This window comes from Pristiophorus japonicus, chromosome 6 (assembly GCF_044704955.1).
Source record: "Pristiophorus japonicus isolate sPriJap1 chromosome 6, sPriJap1.hap1, whole genome shotgun sequence".
Lineage (NCBI taxonomy): Eukaryota > Metazoa > Chordata > Chondrichthyes > Pristiophoridae > Pristiophorus > Pristiophorus japonicus.
The window spans coordinates 223,614,008-223,640,213 of record NC_091982.1 but is presented as its reverse complement, the minus strand read 5'-3'; the positions used below and the strand labels follow the sequence as shown (position 1 = coordinate 223,640,213).

Genomic DNA, 26,206 nt, shown 5'->3' with positions numbered 1-26,206 from the left:
CATGGTCACCCAGCCTGCTGCAGCTGCGCTCGGGCACACTGCTGCACAACGCCCTGGCATTGATGCAGTCGGGGTACGCGCGATCCAAATAAACATTTGGGTGTCAGGTGGAGCGGGGGGTCGGGTGGGGAAAGGCGGTGGTCACAACTGAATTAAAAATGTTTCCTGTCTTGGTCAATGATTGTGCGGGGGGTGGGGGCGATAGGTTGGTGTGCGTTGTTGTCTATTGTTAATATAAAAATTTTAGTTTATTATGAAAAATTGTTTACTGCTTGGGGTGTTGTGTTGACTTATTCAAATCTTGTTCATTTCTTTTATTTTAAGTATTTATCATTATTTAATAATTATTTATTATTTATTAACTATTTAGTTTTTTCTTAATTTACTTTACACTCAGCCTTTTTCAAAATTAAAATAACTTTTATTGAACTTAATTTTTTGCATCTCACTCACTTTTGATAAATGAGGGGTCAACAATCAATACAATCAATGTAAGGGTTACAAACAATGGACATTTTAACTAAACTCATAATCAGTCAAGCAAAAGCGTTCATTTATGAACTGCTGACTTAACAGTCTTGCTGCTGCGTAAGTGCCGCAGATCTTCTCCTGCGGTGTTGGGGTGGCTGGTATCATGGTTTCATCGCCAGACTCCTCCTCGACCTCCTGTTCCTCACTTTCCTCTTCCACTTCTCTAACTGGCTCGTCCACTATGTCCTGAGGTGGACCTGCAATCCCCTGCGACATTTCCTGCCCCCTTCTGATTGCCAAGTTATGCAACATGCATCACACCACAATGAACTCCGCGACCTGATCCGGATGGTATTGTAAGTTGCCACCAGAGTGGTCCAAGCATCTGAAGCGCTGCTTCTGCATGCCAATTGTCTTTTCCACTATATTGCGTGTGGCTATATGGCTTTGATTGTAGCGATACTCGGCTCCTGTCTGAGGTTTATGCAGGGGGGGGTCATGAGGCAGGTGGCAAGGCCATATCCCCAGCATCCAACTGTAGCCTTGTGGCTGACTTTTAAAGAGGTCGGAGACAGTGCTCTCACGCAAGATGTTGCATCATGAATGCTCCCTGGAAATTTGGCATTTACTGCCATGATTATTTGATTGTGGTCGACAACGAGCTGCATGTTCAGGGAATGGAATCCCTTTCGGTTACGAACAACCTCTGCATCCTCGAAGAGTGCTCGCAGGGCAATGTGCGTACAGTTTATTGCACCCTATACCTTAGGGAAGTTTGCTATTCTTGAGAATCCCAACGCCCTTTCACTCTGTGCCTGCCTGGTCATTGGGAAGTTTATAAAGTCAAACCTTCGTGCGCAAAGCGCTTGTGTCACTTGCCGAATGCAGCAATATGTGGCGTGCTGAGAAATGCAGCTGATACCTGAAAGGAGCCAATGTATAGAATGAAAGTACCGCAGTCACCTTAACCTCAATGGACAGAGCGGTCCTGATGGTGCTGGTAGGCTGCAGGTTTTCCTTAATTAGGTGGCATATCTCACTGACAAGCTCCTTTCGGAAGCGCAGCCTTCTAACGCACATGTTCTCAGAAAAGTCCAGTTATGATCGCTTATCCCTGTAAATGCATTGTGGGTAAGGTCTTCTCCTCCTCAGCAGTCTGTCACCTCTTTGAATGGGCACATAATGCTCTTCAATAAACCTTCTTCCAGATTCACTCTGCAGCATGTAATTATTAGCTAGCATTGGTAGAGAAATTATAGGCCCCATTTTTTTAAAGGTAAATTTACTGAAAATTGTTCTAAAATGAATCAAATTTCATTGATCTCGCCTCAAATTAAAGAAGATATTTTTATAAACCCTTGAAATTAAAAGTATTCCTCAAAAACAACAATAAAATGCTAAAAAAAATGATTGAAGTTTCACCTGCAATTTAACACAGCTACAGCTCCGATTACAAAATGGCATCCACATTGCTGGGTCCGGGGCACTTAAGTGCACCCTTTACATAGCAATGTTCATAGCGGGTGGTATTCTGGGCGATTTAAAAAAAACAATTTTGAAAGTAGCGCTGGGTGATCTTGCGGGCGGTAAACGGACGGTGCACGACATTCATGAGGGAAAATTGATGCCATCTACTGGGCGGGCGGCTGGAATAATCGCCGGCGATGATTTGAACTCGAAAAAAATCGCCAGCGGTAATCAGACGATGTACGAGCAAGAATTTGCATATGGATCTAAAAACGGGCAGTAAGGCCTTAAAAACGATAAAACGGGCACTAAATCGGGCAGTAATTGAATGATAAAACCCCAAAAGTTTAGCCCTATATTTCTACTGGTTGTAGGATTCCATAACTGAAATGCACAATTTGATTTGAAAACAATTGAATTAACCTATAAATTACTGTTGCTGATATTAGCAGACAAACATTTAACAGATTGGTTTGACAGTTCCTTGCCTGTTATTTTAATGCAGGCATTAGTAGATTAGTACCTCTGCTAGAATGATCAAGAAGTGTCATACAAACAAAGACTAGAAATTCATTATAGTAGAAATTCTTTCAGTAAAAATAGAAATGTAAAATTAGTGCCAGACGCCAATGCTTTAGGCTGCACGCAAAATTCGTGCTTACTGCTTAAGGAAATGATTGGAGTCCTAATTCAAATCTTTAAGCCCAAGCTCATTGGCATTATATTCAAAGGGTGGACCAACATCAGGTGCAGTCTAATCGCAAGTCATGATTGCCACAGGCTTTTTTCAGTTCCTAAAGGGGAGGTTCACTTATGTTGCAGAACCTCAGTCCCAGCACTGCTGGCTGTGCAGCTACCTCAGCAAGCAGCAGCAGATCAAGGAGAAGGAGCCGGAGGACTGAAGCAACTGTACTCATGGCAGATCCACACCCCAGGGAGAGAGCCCACAGATTCTGCGATCAAGCGTTGGAGATATTGGTTTTCGCTGTGGAGAGATGGAAGACGGTGCTCTACCCGGCAAGTGGCAGGAGGCCCTCGCTGCAAGTCTTCTGCACCATGTGGAAGGAGGTAGCACAGCACATCTCGGGCAGCGCTGTGGTCCCCAGGCCCCACACACAGTGCAGGAAGAAATGTAACTATCTCACTCGGATGGGTGAATGCTTCAACAAATGCTACATACCACAATCTGTACCACATTCTTCACACACTGCCCAACGTACCACACCCCCAGCATTCACCCACCCACAATCTCTACCTACTGACACTCACACCCACATCTCACACTTTGCACACAATGAGAGCTATTCAACTATGACAGGCACATCACCCAAGCACATTGCTCCACACTCGCTCACAGACTATCCTTTCTCTTGTTGGCCAAGGTGACTCGCAACAGGAGGGAACAGGGACACACAGGCGGAGGACAAGCTGACACCTAACCACTATCTGCATGGAAGAATAGAGTGCTGCAAATTATTGGGTGGTAGGTGATGGGCGCCGTGGCCACCGGTGACGTTGACCACTTCGGGACAACAACGGCATGTTCATCCCGACTCCTTCTTCTCGCTTCACACTTTCCCCTCACCCCACAATCGTTTCACTCTTTCCAACTAATCATGCTGTATACATGCATTTCTCCCTTCCTGCACCCTTCCCCTCCCCTGAACCCCAATCTTGTACCTTTATGCTTTCAGATAATTAGCAGCCTGTCCCTGAGGGCACCATAGAGAGCAAGGCGAGAAAAGAGGAGGAAGAACACACCGTGTCACTACATTTCTCACCTGCAGGCATCAGCTCAGATACTGGCACCATGTGTTTTTTTAAAGGTTAGTATAGATCTGCACAGAATGTGGCCCCGGGGATGAGTGGGCTGCATCAAGCCCAGGGGGAAAGGGTAGCTCGGGGGCCAGCTCCCCGGAGGACCAGTTCGCGTGCGAGTTCCACATAGGACTCAGGTGAGGATTTCGATGGGGAGGCATTTAGAAGAAGGGTGATGAGCATGCACATGGAGATGATACGTGCAATGGCAAGGGTGTCCAAGAGCCTCTCAGCAATGATAAGGAGCGTAGAGGAGTCCACCTCCAATATTGCACAAGCCTCAGCACACACCATGGTGCCCATCATTTCCAGTCTAGAGGGGGAATGGTTGACCACCAGAAGAGGACCAGGCAGGTAGTGCAGGAGTCCCCTGAGTCCATTTCGCTCTCCAACCAGTATTCTGCTCTAAGTATTGGTGAGGGTGATGTTGCCTCTAGGGAGTGCAGCCAGAGCCATGTCCACGGCACCATGGGTGGTTCAGCTGTACAGGATGTGAGGAAGAAAAATGGAAGAACAATAGTGGGAGGGGATTCAATAGCCAGGGGAGCAAACAGGCGTTTATGTAGCCGCAGACGTGACTCCAGGATGGTATGTTGCCTCCCTGGTGCCAGGGTCAAGAATGTCACCGAGCGACTGCAAAACAATCTGGGGGGAGAGGGTGAAGAGCCAGAGGTTGTGGTCCATATCGGGAGCAATGACATAGGTAGAAAGAGAGATGAAGTCCTGTAGGCAGAGTTTAAGGAGCTAGGAGAGAGATTAAAAAACAGGACCTCAAAGGAAGTAATCTCCGGATTACTGCTGGCGCCATGTGCCAGTGAGTACAGAAATAGAAGGATATAGAAGATGAATGTGTGGCTGGAGAGATGGTGCAGGTGGGAGGGCTTTAGATTCCTGAGGCATTGGGACCGTTTCTGGGGAGGTGGGACCTGTACAACAGAGCCGGGACCAGCATCCTCGTGGGAGGGTTTGCTAGTGCTGTTGGGGAGGGTTTAAACTAGCTTGGCAAGGGGATGGGAACTGGAGAATAGATTCAGTGGGGAGAGAAGCAAAGCTGGAATTGGGCAGCAGAATAGTAGAAAGTGAATTTGGAAGACAGGGCTGGAAAATAGACAACAGGGGAGTTTGGCACCACTAACTTATATATACTTCAATGCAAGGAGTATAGCAAATAAGGCAGATGAGCTGAGAGCAAGATTAGCAAGGGAGTACGATATTATAGTTATTACTGAGATATGGCTGAAAGAATGGCAGGTATGGCAGCTCAACATTCGTGGTTACAGAGTTTTCAGACGGGATAGAGAGGTGGGTAAAAAAGGAGGGGGGAAGGTTGCAGTATTAATTAAAGAAACAATTGCAGCTGTGAGAAGGATGATATGTTAGAGGGATCATCAAACAAGGCCATATGAGTTTGTTGTAGGAGGTAGGCACCTTTAGAATATACCAGAATACTAGGCATTAGGCACCTGCTAGATATATCTAAACGCATATAAGTTTAAAGTGGCCACACATAAAATGGCTGCCCAGGCATGATGGGAAATCAGGTAGTCAAGCTGTGAACTGTTGAATGTTCAATGACCGAGCAATAACCCTGTGAGGCCCACTATAGGAATGCCTTGGATGCAGGATAAGAATAATGAGGAGAGAACCCATCTCCCGTATTCAAGGCCATAAACCAATCAATTCCCCAGGAAGAAAGAGATAAGAGAACCCATCTCCTGTAAACAAGGTTATAAACCAATTATTTCTCCAAGAAGAAAGAACTAGTGAGAGAACCTATATCAATCAGCCCAAGCTGACAAAAGACGAACACATGGTTCCTGAGACATAAGGGGAATTCTATTGGGTTAAAAGAACCTATATGTAATCTATAATCATTGTGATTGGCTTGCGTCCAGCCGTGATGGGCTGTGTAGCTGTAGTAAACTGTTTTGTAACTGTTGTGAAACATATAAAGGTGCATGTAACCCTTTGTTCTGTGGAGAGAAACCTGGATACGGTCCTGAGTTTTTCCTCCCCGCTGAGCGTAATAAAAGCCGCATCAGCATTGGAACCGACTCTGAGTGTTGAGTGATTCTTCTAAGAAAACACTAACGCTAACAATGGCGTAGTCGACGGGATTTCCCGGAGTCGCTGGACGCCCTTGGAAAAAACCCGGGTGAGTATAAAAAACAATTTTTAAGTATAAAGGGTGCGGAAGGTGGAAGCTGGTTGATCGACATGAGGAGACGGTCTAATTTCTCAAACGCCTAGCCTGAGCCTGAATTAAGAGGACTTTTGTCCCACGTGACAGCCAGGAACCAAGTAGGCATAGGGAACACACTTAGACCGTGGGATCGTGATACTGAGAGACATCTTCCGGACCCAGTAGTGTAATTTGAAATACCCCGGGGTAGAACCAAGCGGTGTACAGCGGCTAACGGAATCCAAACCTGTGAACAGGGTCGGACCAACGGTCTGAGCGGTGGTAGGTAGTCGTTAAGGATACGAAGAGCACTGCGGGAATTGCTTAAACGCGTTTTTAAGAATTGTATAAGTTTGTGTAACAGCAGAACTTGTGACCTGACAGTAGCCAAGAGACAGTTTACTACAAGTCGCGCTAGAAAGAAAGCGGACCTCTGAGAGTAGATTCCTAACGGTACTAGTCCTACCCAGGAATGGCCATGAAAACAAGTAAACTCGAGTGGGGACCAGAAGGGTCGCTTACCCGCCACCTGGCGGAAAAACAAAAGAAGCTAATTGAAAAAATGATTAAAGCAGGGTGGAATCCTCAGGAATTAGTTATGTGAGGAATTATTTAGATAAAACTACGAATTCCCTGAAAGGTCATGGATCCAAAAATAGAGCCGGCCAAAACAAGAAGAGAGACTGTTGTAAATGTCTGATCGTTGAGTGAGAAGTGTCTGTGTGATTTTTGACTGCAGAATGAATGTTCCGAAAGCCTGGTTGGAAGAGGAATGCAAGTGTCTGTTTATTTTAGAAACAGAGTGAAAGTCTTTTTTTAACCCTTTGTAATGTTGTCCTGTATGTGGGAAGTTTTAAGACATTTAAGTTAGAAACGCAGGTGTGGATTTATTCGGATGATAAGTTACGGAGCTAGGAAAATAAACAAATAAAGAATAGGTTTGTTAAGCAAAATATTTATTTGACATGCTCACTTACTTGCCGAAAGAAAACATGCAATGATTGATTGGGTTGAAAGACATAAATTTAGTCTCGGAATGAGATAAAGAATGCTTTAAAAAAAAAGAGCTTCTAAAAAAAAAAGTTTTAAATAAAGATTGAAATTACAAAGTTTGAATTGGGATTTTGAGATATTCAGAGAAGGCACAGGAAATACTGAGGTGGATTTAAAAAAAAAAGAAAAAGATTAAATTAAATTTGATCAGGTCAAACTCCTGGGCAAGTGGCGAGCTATCTGCGAAGGTGTAAAAGGAACTTTTGGAAAATGTTAAAAAACAGCAAGCTTTAGTAACGACTTTGAAACTGGAGCATTTTGAGATAACGAAAGGCAGCACTCAAACTCTCAAAGCTGGACTCCATTCCAGTTATGGAGAAAAAGAAGAGATAAAGACGCCACTTTGAAAGTAAACAAATGATTTTAAATTAACGACTTTATGGAGTTACGAACCCTCCGTGTAAAATACAAAACCTAATTTGAAGAAAGGAAAAAAAGATGTAACGGACTAAATGGAAAAAGACATAACTTACTAAATACTAGTTGATGTTTGCTGTGAAAAAGATATTGGTTTAATTAGAAGAGAAAAAAAAATTGGAATAAGTAAAAAACACTCTACATGGATTCGAATTTTCAATTATGAAAAAGTTTCAATGCAGTTTGAAAAGATTTCCAAAATGGACAGTGTTTATCAAAAATGTCCCGAACAGTCTAAACAAGCAGGAGGGTTTTGAAGATAACGAGGAGAAAGAGAGAAATAAAAAAAAACAGAATTGAATTTCAGTAAACAAAATTGCTATTGTATGTGTGGTCTTGTTTTAAAACAATTTAAAAAAAAATTCTTTGGCAAGTACTTGAATTAGAAGTTAAGAAAACATTGGAGTTTACTCTAATGATTTATGCTGTTTTTAACGGATTCCTAATTTCGAAGCCAGTTTTGAAGGCACAAAGACTTTTTTTTCAGATGATTACGTGAAGTCACGTAATGACATCAGGTCTTCTTACAAACCTGGAAAGGAGTTAACCCTTTCCATTGACAGCCGTTTTATACTGAACATTATTAATTTGGATTTCTTAATAGGAAAAAAAAGACTCACCTAACAGAGGAAACAAAAATAAAAACAGAACTAGCTTATGTAATAATACTTGCCTGATACAATAAAGAAATAGATATTCAGTAAAACAAATTGAAGAGTTAAAAGCTAAGATAAACAGGCTGGAAGAGATAACAGGACTAGACGGATAGTGCAGTGCGCAGCCACAGCACCATCACCTCTGGCAATAGAGCCAATGTACCCCACGGTGGGTAGGTGTAGTCCACAAACCCAACCTAACGGTAAAGCAGACAGCGATGTTCGGAGGAATAGCTTTGGCCTTGGTCATAGGAGTTTGGGTAATATTTAAGTGGGTAAAGACACGGGCGCACGCCCTACAGATTCAGCTCGAAATGGTTCGATTATAACCTTTTGCTTCTGATTTTGCAGGGTGACAGGGACACTCGTAGAGCAAAAAACTTAACCCCTGGTGACGACCAGGCCGTCTGTTTAAAATTACAGATAATACTTACCGGAATGGGAATACGAACGGCGCTACTCGTAATATGGATAGCCCTGCGACATGCACGTACCCTGGGCAACACCGACGGACAGCAGAGCACGCTGGAAATAAACAACTATATGAACTATGGAGTCTTGTTTAATTTAACGGACGGAATGTGCATCCCAGCAGCCAAGGACTGGAGCAAGGACAGGACTTATTTTAATGCATGGTTACAAGTGAATCCTAATAAGAATCCTAATAAGAATAAGAGTATGTGTACAGTGCTCCACGGGTATAAAGAGCAGATGCATTAAACGGAGGGATGTCAAAGGGCCTGATGAATGTACTTTCGGCATAATTTGCGCGCCTCCGGGACAATCCCAGCAATCAGTCATCCGCAAGAAGGGAATGGGGCTGTGTGGGTATTACGAGGAGGCGGGGGCGGCTGCAATATCATTGTATGTATGTTTCTCACCCCCTCCGACACCGCGCCCCATAAGAATCACTACATTGCCCGAGGAACTGCCTTGCCCCATAACTACGAAGGGACCAGAGAATGGGATTGTAATGTACAACGAGGGGGAACTGTTGTATGATAATGTTAAACATGAAATTGTGCCTGTTCTGATCAATATTTCAGGCATCCAGATGCCGGAATACTGTACAGAACAGTCAAGGAAGATGTACAATGTATTAAGTAAAGTTGTAATGCAGCAGGCTGCCGATGCAATGGGTGCCAGTAGGTTCCGGGGACAGGGGTTAGCCCCCAGGATGAAGAGGGAAATAGTTAATGATGTTGCTACCGTTTTCAATGCAGGGACCTCCGTAGTGAACTCGATAGACATACAAGGATTAAATGAGAGGGTGGAACAGCTTAGAGGGGTGATGAAGGGGTTATTGGAGAGGGTGGAGCAAAACCAGGAAGACCAAGCCAACCTAGGAAAGGAGGGTGCCAAAATCCAGCTGGATGGCATCTCAGTCCTGGAAGCTCACGCCAGAACCATCAATCACCTCATTGATAGAGAACAGGAAGATTTAGCTCAGTTGGCTAACCAAAGGGGGACACTGGATAATTGTACTCTGAAGGGACTGACCAGAGTATACCCAGCAATTCCAGATTGCCAGATGGGTAGGACTACCGGGATAGGGACAGTCCTGATGATCCCTATAGTCATGCCGGACTCAGGGCCGTTCCCCTATACCAACGAGAGAATATCGGAATAATACGGGAAAATGTCTCCATACGCTACTACCTGACCACCACCTCTGCCGTTCGTCGAAACAACATACTTACCGGGATTTCCCTAGCAGATTGCAAGCAAAAGGGGGAAATCACAGTATGTCCTCACCCGGTGGGCAGAGGGGAGCGAGACGAGTGCGGGTTTAACCGAACCGACGGGTGTGTACTAGAAATAGTGCCCGCACACAAGCACTTCGCGAGGGCAGGCTACGGAGGGAGGGGAAGATACTGCGTCTCTACCACAGAGCGTTCATACCGGTATAATGACCTGCAGTGCCCTATACCGCAGCCAAACTTTTGCTTTACACCACTACGACCTGTCGCGATCGGGCAAGCGCATATCACCCAGGTTAGGCGCCGGAAGTCCGAAGTTATCGAGGTAACCGATCAGCTCCATGATCATTTACAGGATTATGATGAGCCAGAGCAGGTCCCTATCCCACATTTAACCGAAGTATTACGAGAGTTGAAGCTCAGAGTGGGTCAATCCGTAAAGCCATACCACCAACTACAAACTAAAATCAAAGTACTGGAAGAGGATACCGAGGTAGACTTACAAAGTCAGAGTTGGTGGAGAAAGGTCTGGGACTGGGGAATAAATGTGAACATCCACCCATGGATTCGAATAATTTCACATATACTGGTCGGGATACAATTGATCTTAGCAATAACATGGGGCGTAATGGCCTGCCAGGCATGCAGACACCACGCACAACGAAGACGGACAAATCACCGTTCCCCGGATACTAAACAAGCCTGTTTTATAAGGGGGCAGGAGGATTTGGCCTTTGTCAATTCGATTTAAGCAACCGGGACTCCTGAAACCGCGTGACTGGCCAGCACGTTGAGGCAGGGAGTACCGGGCCGTGCACGAAATCTAATAAAGGTCGAATGGTCGGTTAAAAGGGGACTAGGACTAGTCCCTTTACCGAAAGGGGGAGTTGTTGTAGGAGGTAGGCACCTTTAGAATATACCAGAATACTAGGCATTAGGCACCTGCTAGATATATCTAAACGCATATAAGTTTAAAGTGGCCACACATAAAATGGCTGCCCAGGCATGATGGGAAATCAGGTAGTCAAGCTGTGAACTGTTGAATGTTCAATGACCGAGCAATAACCCTGTGAGGCCCACTATAGGAATGCCTTGGATGCAGGATAAGAATAATGAGGAGAGAACCCATCTCCCGTATTCAAGGCCATAAACCAATTAATTCCCCAGGAAGAAAGAGATAAGAGAACCCATCTCCTGTAAAAAAGGTTATAAACCAATTATTTCTCCAAGAAGAAAGAACTAGTGAGAGAACCTATATCAATGAGCCCAAGCTGACAAAAGACGAACACATGGTTCCTGAGACATAAGGGGAATTCTATTGGGTTAAAAGAACCTATATGTAATCTATAATCGTTGTGATTGGCTTGTGTCCAGCCGTGATGGGCTGTGTAGCTGTAGTAAACTGTTTTGTAACTGTTGTGAAACATATAAAGGTGCATGTAACCCTTTGTTCTGTGGAGAGAAACCTGGATACGGTCCTGAGTTTTTCCTCCCCGCTGAGCGTAATAAAAGCCGCATCAGCATTGGAACCGACTCTGAGTGTTGAGTGATTCTTCTAAGAAAACACTAACGCTAACAAGTTGAACTGAAGAACAAAAAAGGGATGATCACACTACTGGGAGTGTACTATCGACCCCCAAATAGTCAGAGGGAGCAAGGAGAGCAAATATGTGGGAAAATTGCTGCGAAGTGCAAAAACTATAGAGCTGTAATAGTAGGGGATTTCAACTACCCTAATATTAACTGGGAAAATTAATGTGAAAGGTACAGAGGGTGCAGAATTCCTAAAAAGCATTCTGGAGAATTTCTTTAGCCAGTATGTAACAAGTCCAATAAGGGTGGGGGTGTTCTGGATCTGGTTTTGGGGATTAAGAGGGGCAGGTGGAAGGGGTATCAGTGGGAGATCATAATTCAGCAGTTATGGAAAAGGACAAAGGTGGACCAGGAGTAAATGTTCTCAATTGGGGTTAAGCCAATTTTGCTGAGATGGGATTTGGCCACAGTGTACTGGAAATGGCTATTTCATGGTAAATCAGTGACAGAGCAATGGGAGGCATTCAAGGAGGAGATCCTGAAGGTACAGAGCAAGTTTGTTCCCTTAAAAATAAAAGGGTTGAGCTAACAAATCCAGAGCCCCCTGGATGTCAAGGGACAAATAGAGTACGATAAAGAAAAAAAGGGAAGCTTATGATAGATACCGAGAACTCAATGCTGTAGAGACTCTAGAGGAGTATAAGAAGTGCAGGGGGGCAATTAAAAAAGATCTAAGAAAGCAAAGAGAGAGCATGAAAGAATGTTGGCAAGTAAAATCAGGGAAAACCCAAAGATGTTTTATAAATACATTAAGAGCAAGAGGATAACTAACGAAAGAGTAGGGCCTATTAGAGACCATAAAGGAAATCTGTGTGTGGAGGCAGAAGATGTGGGTATGGTTCTTAATGAATACTTTGCATCTGTTTTCACAAAAGAGAGGAGTGATGCAGACTTTGCATTGAGAGAGGAGGAGCGTGAAATATTAGCCGAGATAAACGTAGTGAGAGAGGAAGTATTAAGGGGCTTAGCAGCTTTGAAAGTGGATAATTCCCCAGGCCCAGATGAAATGCATCCCCAGCTGTTAAGAGAAGCAAATGAGGAAATAGCAGAGGCTCTGATCATCATTTTCCAATCTTCTCTGGCAATAAGTGTGGTGCCAGAGGACTGGAAGGCTGCTAATGTTGTACCTTTGTTTAAAAATGGAGAAAGGGATAGACCGAGTAATTACAGGCCAGTCAGCCTAACCTTGGTGGTGGGAAAATTATCAGAAAAAATTCCGAGGGACAGGATAAATCTTAATTTGGAAAGACTTGGATTAATGAAGGAGAGTCAGCAAGGATTTGTTAAGAGAAGGTCATTTCTGACTAACTTGATTAAATTTTTCAAGGAGATACCCAGGAGGGTCGATGAGGGCAGTACTAATGACGCAGTTTATATGGCTTTTAGCAAAGCTTTTGATAAGGTCCCACTTGGCATGAAAGTAATAGCCCATGAGATCCAAGGCAAAGTGGCAAGTTGGATTCAAAATTGGCTCAGAGGCAGGAAGCAAAGGGTAATGGCTGATTGGTGTTTTTGTGACTGGAAGGCTGTTTCCAGTGGGGTTCCACAGGGCTCAGTGCTGGGTCCCGTGCTTTTTGTGGTATATATCAATAACTTGGACTTGAATGTTGGGGGTATGATTAAGAAGTTTGTAGATGACACTAAAATAGGTTCTGTGGTTTATAATGAAGAAGAAAGCTGTAGACTGCAGGAAGATATCAATGAACTGGTCAGGTGGGCGGAACAGTGGCAAATGGAATTCAATCCAGATAAGTGTGAGGTAATGCATCTGGGGAGGTCCAACAAGGCAAGGGAATGTACATTAAATGGTATGATACTGAAAAGTGTAGAGGAACAAAGGGACCTTGGAGTGCAGGTCCACAGATCCCTGAAGGTAGCAGGCCAGGTTGATAAGGTGGTTAAGAAGGCATATTAGTCGAGGTATGGAATACAAGAGCTTGAACAGTATGAAACACTGGTTAGGCCACAGCTGGAGTAATGTGTGCAGTTCTGGTCATCACATTGCAGGATATAGTGATTGCACTGGAAAGGCTGCAGATGAGATTTAAAAGAAAGTTTCCTGGACTGTAGAATTTTGGCTATGAGGAAAGATTGGAGATGTTGGGTCTGTTTTCTTTGGACAGAGGAGGCTGAGGGGAGACCTAATTGAGGTGTATAAAATTATGAGGGGCCTGGATAGAGTGGATAGGAAGGCCTTGTTTACCTTGGCAGAGGGGTCAACAATCAGGAAACATAGATTTAAAGTAAATGGGGGGAGATTTAGAGGAGATATGAGGGAAAATTTCTTCACCCAGAGGGTAGTGAGGGTCTGGAACTCATTGGCTGAAAGGGTGGTAGAGGCAGAAATCCTCACCACATTTAAAAAATACTTGGTTATGCACTTAAAGTGCCATAACCTACAGGATGACCAAGAGCTGGAAAGTGGGATTAGGCTGGAGAGCTCTTGGTTAGCTGGTGTGGATACGATGGCCCAAAATGGCCCCCTTCCATGCTGTAAATTTCTATGTTTCCATGATTATAAACTCCCAGAGAGACCGTGCCACGGCCCAGACTTGATGCCATGTTTAATGGGCAATCTGGTAGTTTCCATTGCAGCACAGGTGAAAGCGACACAATGTCTTAGTGCTGTAATGGAGTCTATGCTTGGTGGAATCCAATCTCAACCTGCTCTCATGCAGTCTCAGCTTGAGGCCACGCAAGCTCGGACTGCTACCATCATGGCTGGGTCTACCAACTTCGACTGGAGCTTTCAGTTTCACAGCAGGCCAGCAATCTGTGCTTTAGCAGATTGCTAGTGATGCTGAGGTGTTGTCCCAGAGGAGTGGCAGTGGGTCAGTGCTGTCCTCTCTCAGGATGACAGCATTCCTGATCCCACCACTGCCACTCCACCATTGCTCTTGTTGCTGCCTGTCATCCAGCCAGCCCAGACTACTGCCGTCCATGCTGAGGTGATGCAGTCGACAGCCGGGCCTCCCAGGTCCAGAGCTAGTCGAGGGCATCCTGCAAGGCCATCTGAAGTCTCCTCATGGTCACCCTGCAGTCTTCCACCAAGCCTGCTGCAGCCACTGGGCCAACACTTCGTAGGAGCACTATAGTAGGCAAAGGCACAGTAAAGAGAGGCACTAAAGGATTGCACAAGGATGAATAGTTAATACTTCTGTTGTAAATATGTGTTCAGTGATTGTTGATAAATTTATTAATTCAGTTTGTGTTCCCTTGTGGTGTGTCTCATTTCAGCTTTGCGCTGTGATATGGCCTGCGATAGGGATGGAATGATAGGGATGTGGTGAGCAATGGGGATCTGGGGTTTAATTCGAACCGCAGTCTGATGTGGCGGTCATGGAACGCCCTTTCAGAAGGCAGATTAAGTAGCTGCCTCCTCCCTCGCTCCTGTTCCTTATCCTCTTTGTATTCTTCCTCCTTGTCCTCCTCCTCCTCCTCCTCTTCCTGAGGTAGTCCCGCAATCCCTAATGGCAAGGGCTGCGCCCTCATGATGGCCAAGTTGTGGAGCATGCAGCAGACCACCACGCAATGCAAACTCTGCTCAGCCGAGTACTGGAGGGCTCCTCCGAGCAGTCAAGGCAGCGGAACTGTTGCTTCAGCAGGCTGATGGATTGCTCAATGATGTCCCTGAGGGCAGAATAGCTCTCATTATATAAGAACTGGACAGGAGTGTTGGGGTTACCAAGGGTAGTCATGAGTCAGATGAAAAGTGGATAGCTCTTGTCTACAAGCAGCCAGCCATGAGCTTGGCATGGTGGCCGGAAGAGTGCTGGCACACAGGTCTGGCGCAGGATGACGGCATCGTGGTTGCTGCCAGTGTAAAGTCCTTACTGTACAGCATGAAACCACACGAGGCACATTCCAGGGACAAGGCCACTCTGTGACCTTAACCCTTTATTACAGGACTCCAGAAGTGATGACCCTGCGTGGGACCTGTGTGATCAGGTAAGGAGTGTCTCCCACAAGTTCATCCCTTGTGGTCAAGGTGTGCATCTAAGTTGAGTGTATACAGTAATACAGTGGTGTTACATTGTAGTTACAAACATGACATCACCTCCCCCCCCCGCCCAAAGTCTTACTGGGATCATAGATTTAGTCTTTCAGGTGGTCTACACTCCCTCGTGGAGCGCCGCAGTTGGGGCTCTGGTTATTGGACACTGACGTGAGTGTCTGTCACCTGTGGTGATTCCGGCCTGTCCGGGCTGACCTCAGGGACTGTGCATTCTTCTGATTGCTCTTGTTGCATGTTCGCTGGCAGTAGTGTGAGCTCCATCTGATGGTCTTCTTCAGGTTCCTCCGTGTCCATGCTGAACCATTTTTTTACTTGGTCCAGATGCTTACGGCATATCTGGCCATTGTTGAGTTTTACCACGATGACCCTATTCCCCTCTTTGCCAATTACAGTACCCTCAAGCCATTTGGGCCCCATGGCGTGATTGAGAACGAATACAGGATCATTTATTTCTATACATCTCTCCCTTGAATTACGGTCATGGTACTCGTTTTGTGACTTGCGCTTGCCCTCAACTATGTCGGTCAGGACTGGGTGGATGAGGGACAACCGAGTTTTGAGTGTCCATTTCATGAGTAGCTCTGCGGGCGGGACCCCCGTGAGCGAGTGCGGGCGGGATCTATAGGCCAGCAGGAGACGCGATAGGCGACATTGTAGAGAGGGTCCTTGAATCCTGAGCATACCTTGCTTAATGATTTGGACTGCCCAATCCGCCTGACCATTGGAGGCCGGCTTGAACGGCGCAGTCAAGACGTGGTTGATGCCATTGCCCGACATAAACTCCCGGAATTCATAGCTCGTGAAACACGGGCCATTATCACTAACCAGGATGTCCGGCAAGCCATGGGTTGCAAAGATCGCACGTAGGCTTTCCATGGTGGTATATGACGTGCATGAATTCAGGATGATGCACTCGATCCATTTCGAGTACGCATCTACTACAATGAGGAGCATCTTCCCCAACGTGAATGCATGACCATGGCTTGGTGGGCCAGGGCCACGGGCTGAGCGGGTCCTCCCTGGGGGCATTACCCAGCTGGGCACATGTGTGCACCTGCGAACACACTTTTCCAGGTCTGAATCAATTCCAGGCCACCAAACGTGTGACCGGGCAATGGCCTTCATCATCACAATGCTGGGTGCTCGCTGTGGAGTTCCCTGATGAATGCCTCCCTGCCCTTCTGGGGCATGACTACCCGGCTGCCCCTTAGTAGGCAGTCGGCTTGGATGGAGAGCTCATCCATCCGCCTGTGGAATGGTCTGACCTCCACAGGGCATGCTCCGTGTGCGGGTGCCCAATCCCCAGTCAGGACACATTTCTTAATCAAGGATAGGAGGGGATCTCTGTCGGTCCAGATTTTGATTTGGCGGGCTGTGATGGGGGAGCCTGCACTGTCAAAGGCATCGACAGCCATGACCATCTCAGCGCTTTGCTCAGCTGCCCCCTCGGTGGTGGCCAGAGGGAGCCTGCTGAGCGCGTCAGCGCAGTTTTCAGTGCCGGGCCAGTGCCGGATGGAGTAGTCATAAGCAGCTAGTGTGAGAGCCCACCGCTGTATGCGAGCTGATGCATTGGCATTGACAGCCTTGCTGTCTGAAAACAGGGATGTGAGTGGCTTGTGGTCCGTCTCTAATTCAAACTTCCGACCGAAGAGGTATTGATGCATTTTTTTTCACCATAGACACAGGCAAGCGCTTCCTTCTCGACCCTGCCATATCCACGTTCTGCTTGAGAGAGCGACCTGGAGGCATAAGCCACAGGTTGTAGCTGACCCTCAGCATTACCCTGCTGCAACATGCACCCAACCCCATAGGACGATGCATCACAAGTCAGAACTAAACGTTTACAGTGGTCGCACAGGGTCAACAACTTGTTTGAACAAAGTAGATTTCATGCCCGATCAAAAGCCCGTTCCTGACAGTCCCCTCCAAAACCAATCGCAACCCTTACGCAGGAGCACATGTAGCAGCTCCAACAACATGCTCAAGTTCGGCAGAAAGTTCCCGAAATAGTTCAACAGTCCCAGGAATGAAAGCAGCTCCGATGTGTTGCAGGGCCTGGGTGCTCGTCGAATCGCCTCTGTTTTGGATTCGGTGGACCGAATCCCATCTGCAGCAACCCTCCTGCCCAAAAACTCAACCTCAGGAGCTAAGAACATGCATTTAGACTTCTTGAGTCGCCGGCCTAACCGGTCCAGTCGGCGTAGCACTTCCTCCAGGTTGTGGAGGTGTTCCTCGGTGGCTCGTCCCGTGATGAGGATGTCGTCATGGAATACGATCGTTCCTGGAATGGATTTAAGCAGGCTTTCCATGTTATGTTGAAAAATTGTGGTCGCTGATCGAATGCCAAACGGACATTTGTTATACGCAAACAGTCCCTTGTGCGTGGTGATGGTGGTCAGTAGTTTGGATTCGTCGGCAAGTTCCTGGGTCATATAGCCTGAAGTGAGGTCCAACTTAGTGAACAGCTTGCCGCCTGCCAGCGTGGCGAAGAGGTCCTCTGCTCTTGGGAGCGGGTATTGGTCTTGTAGGGACACCCGATTGATGGTGGCCTTGTAGTCGCCACAGATCCTGACAGCCATCCACTTTTAGAACGGGAACGATGGGGCTCGTCCAGTCGCTGAATTCAACAGTCGAGATGATGCCCTCTTGCAACAGCCGGTCCAATTTGCCCTTAATTTTTTCCCGCATCACAAAGGGCACTGCTCTGTCTTTATGGTGCACTGGCCTGGCATCCGGGGTGATGTGTATCACTACTTTAGTGCCTTTGAAAGTCCCGACGCCCGGTTGGAATAGTGACTCGAATTGTTGTAGGACTTGTGAGCACGAACTTCACTCCACCGAGGACATTGCATGAACATCCCCCCATTTCCAGTTCATCTCAGCGAACCAGCTCCTCCCCAACAGTGCGGGACCATTGCCCGGGACAATCCAGAGTGGCAGCCGGTTCACTAACCCATTGTGTGTGACAGCCATCATTGCACTGCCTAGCACCGGAATGATTTCTTTGGTGTAAGTCCGTAATTGTGTCTCAATATGTTCTAATTTGGGTCTACTGGCTTTGAGTGGCCATAGCTTCTCAAATTGCTGAATGCCCATGAGTGACTGGCTGGCCCCAGTGTCCAGCTCCATGCGTACAGGGATACTGTTCAACAAAACCCTCATCACCATTGGTGGCGTTTTGGTGTATGAACTGTGAATATTCGCCGCATGGACCCGCTGAACCTCGCCGTCCATCGATTTGCCCCAAAAGTCATCCTGCCTCACAGAACCCTCTTCTGGTCCATCTGCGTCATATATTAGTCTGATTGCAGGTTTTCTGCATATTTGAGCTAAATGGCCTCTGAGATTGCAGTTTCTGCAGACAAACTGTTGGAATCTGCAAGATCTGGCTGAGTGTTTTCCCCCACACCTCCAGCATGAGTTAAAGTTTCCATTGTTGGGAACAAAGGGACTATGGCCAGTAATTCTGCACTGACTGTCCCTTTGACTGCTCTTAAGTACCCTATTAGTGGGTGTCAATGGCCCCATCCCGGGCCGCATTGTCCACTGTGATGGCGTGAATGTCCGTTCAGCCTGCCATTGTCTCTGTTGAGGTCCTGTTCTGGGGTCTATTGCTGCCTGGTAAATGTCAGACTGCCCCTGCCTGCCTGCGGGGCTCTGAATAGCATTTATGATGTTGACTCCTTGATCCATCGCCACGTTAGAGGCAGAATTGCGCGCGTAAATCATTTTCGTCTCTTCCTCCCCCACCGTGAAAGTTTGAACTAATGACGCTTCCGCTTCCAATGTCAAGTCCTTGGTCTCAATTAACTTGCGAAAAATTCCCGCAAGACCGATACCCTCGATAAAGAAGTCCCTTAGCATCTCCCCCCTGCAGGCGTCTGTGAACTTACAGAGGCTGGCCAAACGCCGGAGGTCCGCTATAAAGTCCGGTATGCTCTGTCCTTCACGGCATTGGTGGGTGTAGAATCTGTGTCGAGCCATGTGTATGCTGCTCGCCGGTTTGAGGTGCTCCCTGATTAATTTGCTGAGCTCTTCAAAGGTTTTGTCCAACAGCTTTTCGGGTGCCAGTAAGTCCTTCATGAGCGCATAAGTCTTTGGCTCGCAGCTGGTCAGGAGATGAGCCCGTCGCTTGTCGGCCGTTGCATCCCCCAGCCAGTCTTTAGTAACAAAGCTTTGCTGAAGCCTCTTGACAAAATCGTCCCAGTCTTCCCCAACACAGTACCATTCCTATGTGCTAACGGTGGCCATTCTCGTGGGTCGTGAATTCCCGTTTCTCGTCGCCAATGTAAAGTCCTTACTCTACAGCATGAAACCACACGAGGCACATTCCAGGGACAAGGCCACTCTGTGACCTTAGCTCTTTATTACAGGACTCTGCGTGCGACCTCCCTTTATATACCTGTGTGATCAGGTAAGGAGTGCCTCCCACAAGTTCACCCCCTGTCGTCAAGGTGCATCTAAGTTGAGTGTATACAACAATACAGTGATGTTACATTGTAGTTACAAACATGAAAGCCAGGATAGTGGGCATTGACTCAGGATTGCTATGCGGTGCCCGCAAAGCCACCTGGGTGCAGTCAATGGTGCCATGCACCATGGGGAATCCTGCTATCCTAACAAAGCCACATGCACCCTTGTCCTGCTTCTCTCTTGTGATGGGAAGGAAATGTAGTCCCTTCTCCTAATGTAGAGAGCCTTTGTGACCTTGGATGTAGCAATGGATGACAAACTGTAAGATATTAGCTATGTCTCCTGTTGCAGATTGGAAGGATCCACTGGCAAAGAACTTGATGGCAATGGTGACCTTGGTTGTCACTGGGGGAGCTGAGGTCGCCCTGGTCTCAGGCTCGAGGGCTGGTTGCAGGAGGTGGCAGATTTCTGAGACCACCTGCTTGGTGATGCAGAGCCTTCTAATACACTGCTCCTCGCTTAATTGGATGTAGGAGAACGATATATGAGTGGATGTAACAGCTCTCCTTGGTGAGATCCCTGATGGCCCTTCTCTTTCCTCTGGGCACATGTTCCAGTCTTTCTCGCTGCCTCCGAACTCTTCGCCGTAGATCCTGGAGGGCGAGGTCAACTGTCAGTACAGCCCCCATTAATGTAAACAACTATAGCAGTTTGATTTTTTTTAATGAATAAATGTAGCTATTTTTTCATTGCCACAACACTCCTGATACTATATAACCTTGAAATTACAGAATGAGACAGTTGCACTATATGAAACTGACAAGAAAGCATTGAAACTCCACAAACCTGACAGCAGCGACTCATTACTGATGATCCCTTTAAATAACGTCACTGGTGCTGGCTTCCTGGTGCTTCATGCCAGCTTTCCCTGTCGCTGTTTCCTCCAGGCGCTATCATCATCATAAGCAGTACCTCGGAACTGAGGAAGATTTGCTTCCACTCTTAGCATGAGTTCTTAGGTGGCTGTACAGTCCAATACGAGAACCAAAGTCTCTGTCACAGGTGAGACAGATAGTCATTGAGGAAAAGGGTAGGCAGGGAGTCTGGTTTGCCGCACGCTCCTTCCGCTGCCTGTGCTTAATTTCTACATGCTCTCGGCAATGATACTCGAGGAGCTCAGCGCCCTCCCGAATGCACTTCCTCCACTATGGCTAAAGACTCCCAGGTGTCAGTGGGGATGTCGCACTTTATCAGGGAGGCTTAGAGGATGTCTTTGTAACGTTTCCTCTGCCCGCCTTTGGCTCGTTTGCCGTGGACGAGTTCCGAGTAGACCGCTTGCTTTGGGAATCTCGTGTCTGGCATGCGAACTATGTGGCCTGTCCAGCGGAGCTGATCAAGTGTGGTCAGTGCTTCAATGCTGGGGGTGTTGGCCTGGATGAGGACGCTAATGTTTGTGCGTCTGTCCTCCCAGGGGATTTGTAGGATCCTGCGGAGACAGCGCTGGTGGTATTTCTCCAGCGACTTGAGGTGTCTACTGTACATGGTCCATGTCTCTGAGCCATACAGGAGGGTGGGTATTATTACCGCGCTGTAGACCATGAGCTTGGTGACAGTTTTGAGGGACCGGTCTTCAAACACTTTTTCGCAGGCGGCTGAAGGCTGCACTGGCGCACTGGAGGCGGTGTTGGATCTCATCGTCAATGCCTGCTCTTGTTGATAGGAGGCTCCCAAGATAGGGGAAGTGGTCCATGTTGTCCAGGGCCACGCTGTGGATCTTGATGTCTGGGGGGCAGTGCTGTGCGGCGAGGACAGGCTGGTGGAGGACCTTTGTCTTACTAATGTTTAGCGTAAGGCCCATGCTTTCATACGCCTCGGTAAATACGTCGACTACGTCCTGGAGTTCAGCCTCTGTGTGTGCACAGATGCAGGCGGCATCCGCGTACTGTAGCTCGATGACAGAGTTTGGAGTGGTCTTGGACCTGGCCTGGAGACGGCGAAGGTTGAACAGCTTCCCACTGACACCACATACCTTTCCACCTTCCAGGCGTTAAGGTAGGTGGCGTCAATCAATTTCACAGATCAGGCAGTCTGTGAGCGTTGCACATTGCTGATGTCATGATCCACCTCGCATTGATGCTTCTGACGATAACTTAACGGTGATGCTGCGGGGTTGGTGGCGGGACTTGGCATGCGGTGTTGGATTTGCCTTGCTCTGGCGATAATGCTCTAGCACCCCATTAGCACCATTTGCTGCTGCCATCTGCTGATGCTAACGGGAGGTGCTAAGATACCAAATTTTTCCCTTTAAATGTTTTCTTGCTAATGTTGTCAACAATGATTTCCAGCCTACAGAGTTTAATGTCACTGCTGCAAGGCAATAGGTTGATCTGTACAAGGTTTTTAATTTCATTTGATTTTTCATAGCTTAGGAAATTGACTTTTTTGAGGGACTACAACTGTATTGTGGCAGTTTAGAAGTCCCTATAACTTTTATTGTCAAAGTTTTGGGGAAAAAAATCAGCAATTTCATAATGTCTCCTTGCTGTTGATGAATTTAAGAACATATACAAGCAAGTAACCAATCATTTACAGGAAAGGCGCAGAGAAATATTGCATAGTATACAGGAAAAACCTAATCATGATCTGAGAGCACTTAACCCCAGGTTTAGCAATCGTCAATAACAGAATCATCCAGCATATTTTACGAAGCAGTTGGACAGTAAGGCTTGGTAGCAATCTTCAAAGTGGAAGTGAGTAGTTATCATGCGAGTTACAAGTGTTGAACAAAAATGAACCAAACTTGTAAGTATCTCAGCAATACTTTAAAAAGCAATTGTGCATCATTCCATGATGTTGTAGATATGGAGTAAATGTAGTCTTTGATAGACCACTTTGTTAGAGGGGCATTGAGGTATTGTGGTAGAAAATTAGAAGGAAGCCCAGTGGGTCAAAACGTTGTCTACTGATCTACTGATTGGCCAACAGTTGAGCAGCAAGTCACTAATTGCATTGCCTTTATGCAGTAGGTGATGACAACTCTGTGCATCTGTGAAATGCATGCATTATACATTGCTTACTGGCTTCTGATTACCAGTGACTATATATAATCTGTCTTGCCAGCTCCAATTATGCTGATATAAGACAGTCAGCTCTGTTTAAGGGAACAGAAAGTTAGTTGAAGAAAGGCTTTGCATCAAAATGATGCCAAATCAGCTATTTTAGGTATTCTAATTTTTCTCAATACTAGCCTGTGATGGATTGGAAACCTGATATCAAATCACACTAGACTTTAAAGGGTTAATGCTGCAATCCCATGCTATCAGCACAAATTGGAAATAGGGCTGCAACATTGCACAGGATCATGGAATTAGCACAAATTCTTACAATTTCTTGATAGGAATTCATAGATTGGTTGTATTGTTAGAAACTAATGTCTCCTTTTTCTTAGCAAAGGTGGTCAGTCTGCTTCTCTGTATCAGGGAAAAAACATGTCCTGATCAATGTATTAATGTCACATCAAAGGAGAATGACGCTGACAAAAACCATTGACTAAAAAATATCACAAATGACCACTATTATCATTGATGATAAGTTATACATCGTAAAAATCTGTTAGGCAGTTTGATTGAAATCACTTCCCAGGATAATATTTAATTTGAAGGATACCTCTATCCCAATTTGGACAAAGAGAGAGCGGGTAAACTAGGGCTCCATATCAAGAATTTTCAGCAAATCTCAGCTGCTTGGAGAAACAAATGAGTTATGAATATCTGATTTTTTGTATAAACTACCCTTCTTTGATATTCATCTGAATAAAAAAATAAGATTACAGAAAACAGGCCCAACTTTTGATGTTGTATTGTTTTAAAACAGAAATTGTGCAATGAGTAAAGTTCTGTAATCTAATTAAATACCTTACTTTTTAATGTTACTCAATAAACCTCGATTTTAGCCTGAGCTATACAATCGGTCATAATGTTGAATGGAGTGATCTACTATATATCATATTTTGTATTAATTTCAGTCAATACCTCATCAGTGCAATAGTTCCTTGTTCACCCTGTAGGCTGTGATCTCTGATTACTTTACGCATAAAGGTTTGGTTCATAGGCTTGCCTGTGGATGTAGATCTTTGTGTTGGGCATGAGAAAAAGTATTGGGAGTGCGCCAAAATTGTAACAATTACCAGCTAGCTGTTCTGCATTGTCCTAGCACAACAGTGGCATTTAAGATACAGTATAAAGGCAGCATTATAATATTATCTCTCTGTCCCTTTCAGCAAGCAAATGCTTTTCGAGCAACAATACAGTGAACGACACGAGCAACGACATACATTTGTTTCAACTTGTAGTGTATTCACCAATGTTTATTCTGGGACTGATCATTAATTCAGCTATATTGTGGATGTTGTGCTTTAAGATAAAGAAGTGGACGGCTTCTACGATTTACATGATCAACTTAATAATTTCAGACATTTCTGTGTTACTCTCCCTGCCTTTCAAAGTCTATGCCAACTATGTTGGAGAGGGATGGCGACTTGGTTGGACATTCTGCAAGCTTTTGGAATTTCTATACTATGTGAACACATATGCAAGTATCCTGCTAATAACATGCATCTGCATGGATCGGTATATTGCCATAAGATATCCTTTCCTAGCAAGAACAATCAGATCGCCAAAGAAAACTGTGGTCATATGCATTGTCATTTGGATTATTCTCGGCATAGAAAGTAGGCGCATTTATGTTCAACGGATTTTATCAATATGCTTCTCCCAGCCTCCTATATGGAATATGGATATCATTTTATTTTCCCAAATGGTATTTTTAATTTCTGCATTTATCATGGTTTTGTGCTCCATTCAAATGATCAGACTCCTCCGAACAAGTGGACCTGAAAAGGCAGAGAATGATTTTAGAAATAAATCTGTGAAAATCATTATTTCAAATGTATTAATTTTCTTTCTCTGTTTTACGCCTTGTCATGTATCAATGCTGCTGGAAACTTTAATACAAAGATGTTTGATATCAGAGAAGTACTGGATACCTGTACATAAGGTTTATCAAATTTCTTTGTGCTTGGCAAAAGCAAACTGTTGTCTAGATGCAGTTTATTATTATTTTGTTATTAAAGAGTTCTGGGAAAGAAAAGGGAAGCAAAAGCAAAGTAATACAAATTAAAACATTTAAACCATCTGTCAACTGGCAATCAAGTTGGAACACCTCTGTCCTGCTTATTTACTGTAATGATCATTTTTGCACTTGAAAATCAACACCCTAGCAGTTCAACTGCACTGCTACATATCCAATTTTATTTGTAGCATTCTTTTTGTAATACAACTTTGATTTTGTGAGGCAATTAGTAATAAAGGCAAATATGTAAAATCTTAGGTATAAAATATCTTTGTCAATTACTTTCCAGGATTGCCAAAATGACTGTGCGCACAAAATAAAGATTGACAAGTCAATGGCAAATATTTATTTCTGCTCCTGTTTTCAAGAAAGCAAAGCTTATATGAGGCCCAACCCATGATCCGTAAAGGGACTGCTGTAGGCAGCCACGGGTGCAGGAGTGCTCTTCCTGGCTCCACAGACATCCTGAAGACCGTTGCCGGCCCCTGCATGCCCCACTACCTCACTCCTCATTGCTTCACCCCTCTCCTGTTCTACTCCCTCCATCTCTTGGTCATCCCTTCCCTCCTGACCGCTTGCCCCCCTCTCCCAGGACCTATCCGAGAGCTGCTGCCAGCAACAAAATTGAAAACCTCTTCACCAGCAAGCTGCCTGGGGACTGCCAGCAGGCATCTGTAGCTCACTGGTGTCATGTAAATGCAGTCTGATTCAAAAAAGAAATACTGTATAGTGCCTTGTATGACATCAGGACGCCCCAAAGTGCTTTACAACCGATTAAGTACTTTTTCACACAGCAGGGTGCCATAAACAACAATATGATAATGACCAGATAATCTGTTTCAGGGATGCTGGTTGAGGATAAATATTGTCCAGGATACCGGGGAGAACGCCCCTGCTCTTCAAGATAGTGTCATGGTATTTTTATGTCCACCTGAGAGGTTTAACATCTTATCTGAAAGATGGTACCTCTAACATTGCAGCACTCCCTTAGTACTGCACTGAAGTGTCAGCCTAGATCAGGTGCTCAAGTCTCTGGAATGGGGCTTGCACCACAACTTTTTGACTCCGAGGCAAGAGTGCAACCACTGAGCCACGGCTGACACAGCCCAATGCCCAATATCAGGAGATCCTCAGATTGTTCCCTGCGCCCAGCTCAGCCCCTGCCGGCATGAGCCAATTTCTAGCCAATATGTCTAAATTGCTACGTGTTGATAAACATCATAAGTTGTTATTACAGACGTTACCATCCATGACCAAATATGATGAGGTCGACAGGCTATGAACTCAATTC

General features: G+C 45.6%; 1 protein-coding gene across 1 annotated transcript; it reads left to right on the top strand.

Annotated features, from left to right (window-relative positions):
- Positions 1-2,095: 2,095 nt before the first annotated feature.
- LOC139266259 (G-protein coupled receptor 35-like) lies at positions 2,096-24,963 on the top strand. Its single transcript, XM_070884089.1, has 3 exons — positions 2,096-2,217; positions 2,761-2,903; positions 24,065-24,963. The coding sequence occupies exons 1-3, from the start codon at positions 2,096-2,098 to the stop codon at positions 24,961-24,963; spliced, it is 1,164 nt and encodes a 387-aa protein (XP_070740190.1).
- Positions 24,964-26,206: the final 1,243 nt, after the last annotated feature.

Excerpts from the sequence above, each read along its gene's own strand:
- LOC139266259 (XM_070884089.1), top strand. The coding sequence starts at position 2,096 with ATGCCATCTACTGGGCGGGCGGCTGGAATAATCGCCGGCGATGATTTG. Across the intron at positions 2,218-2,760 it reads TATGGATCTAAAAACGGGCA|AACCTCAGTCCCAGCACTGC; the intron begins GTAAGGCCTTAA and ends CTTATGTTGCAG. Across the intron at positions 2,904-24,064 it reads CACAGATTCTGCGATCAAGC|CAAGCAAATGCTTTTCGAGC; the intron begins GTTGGAGATATT and ends TGTCCCTTTCAG.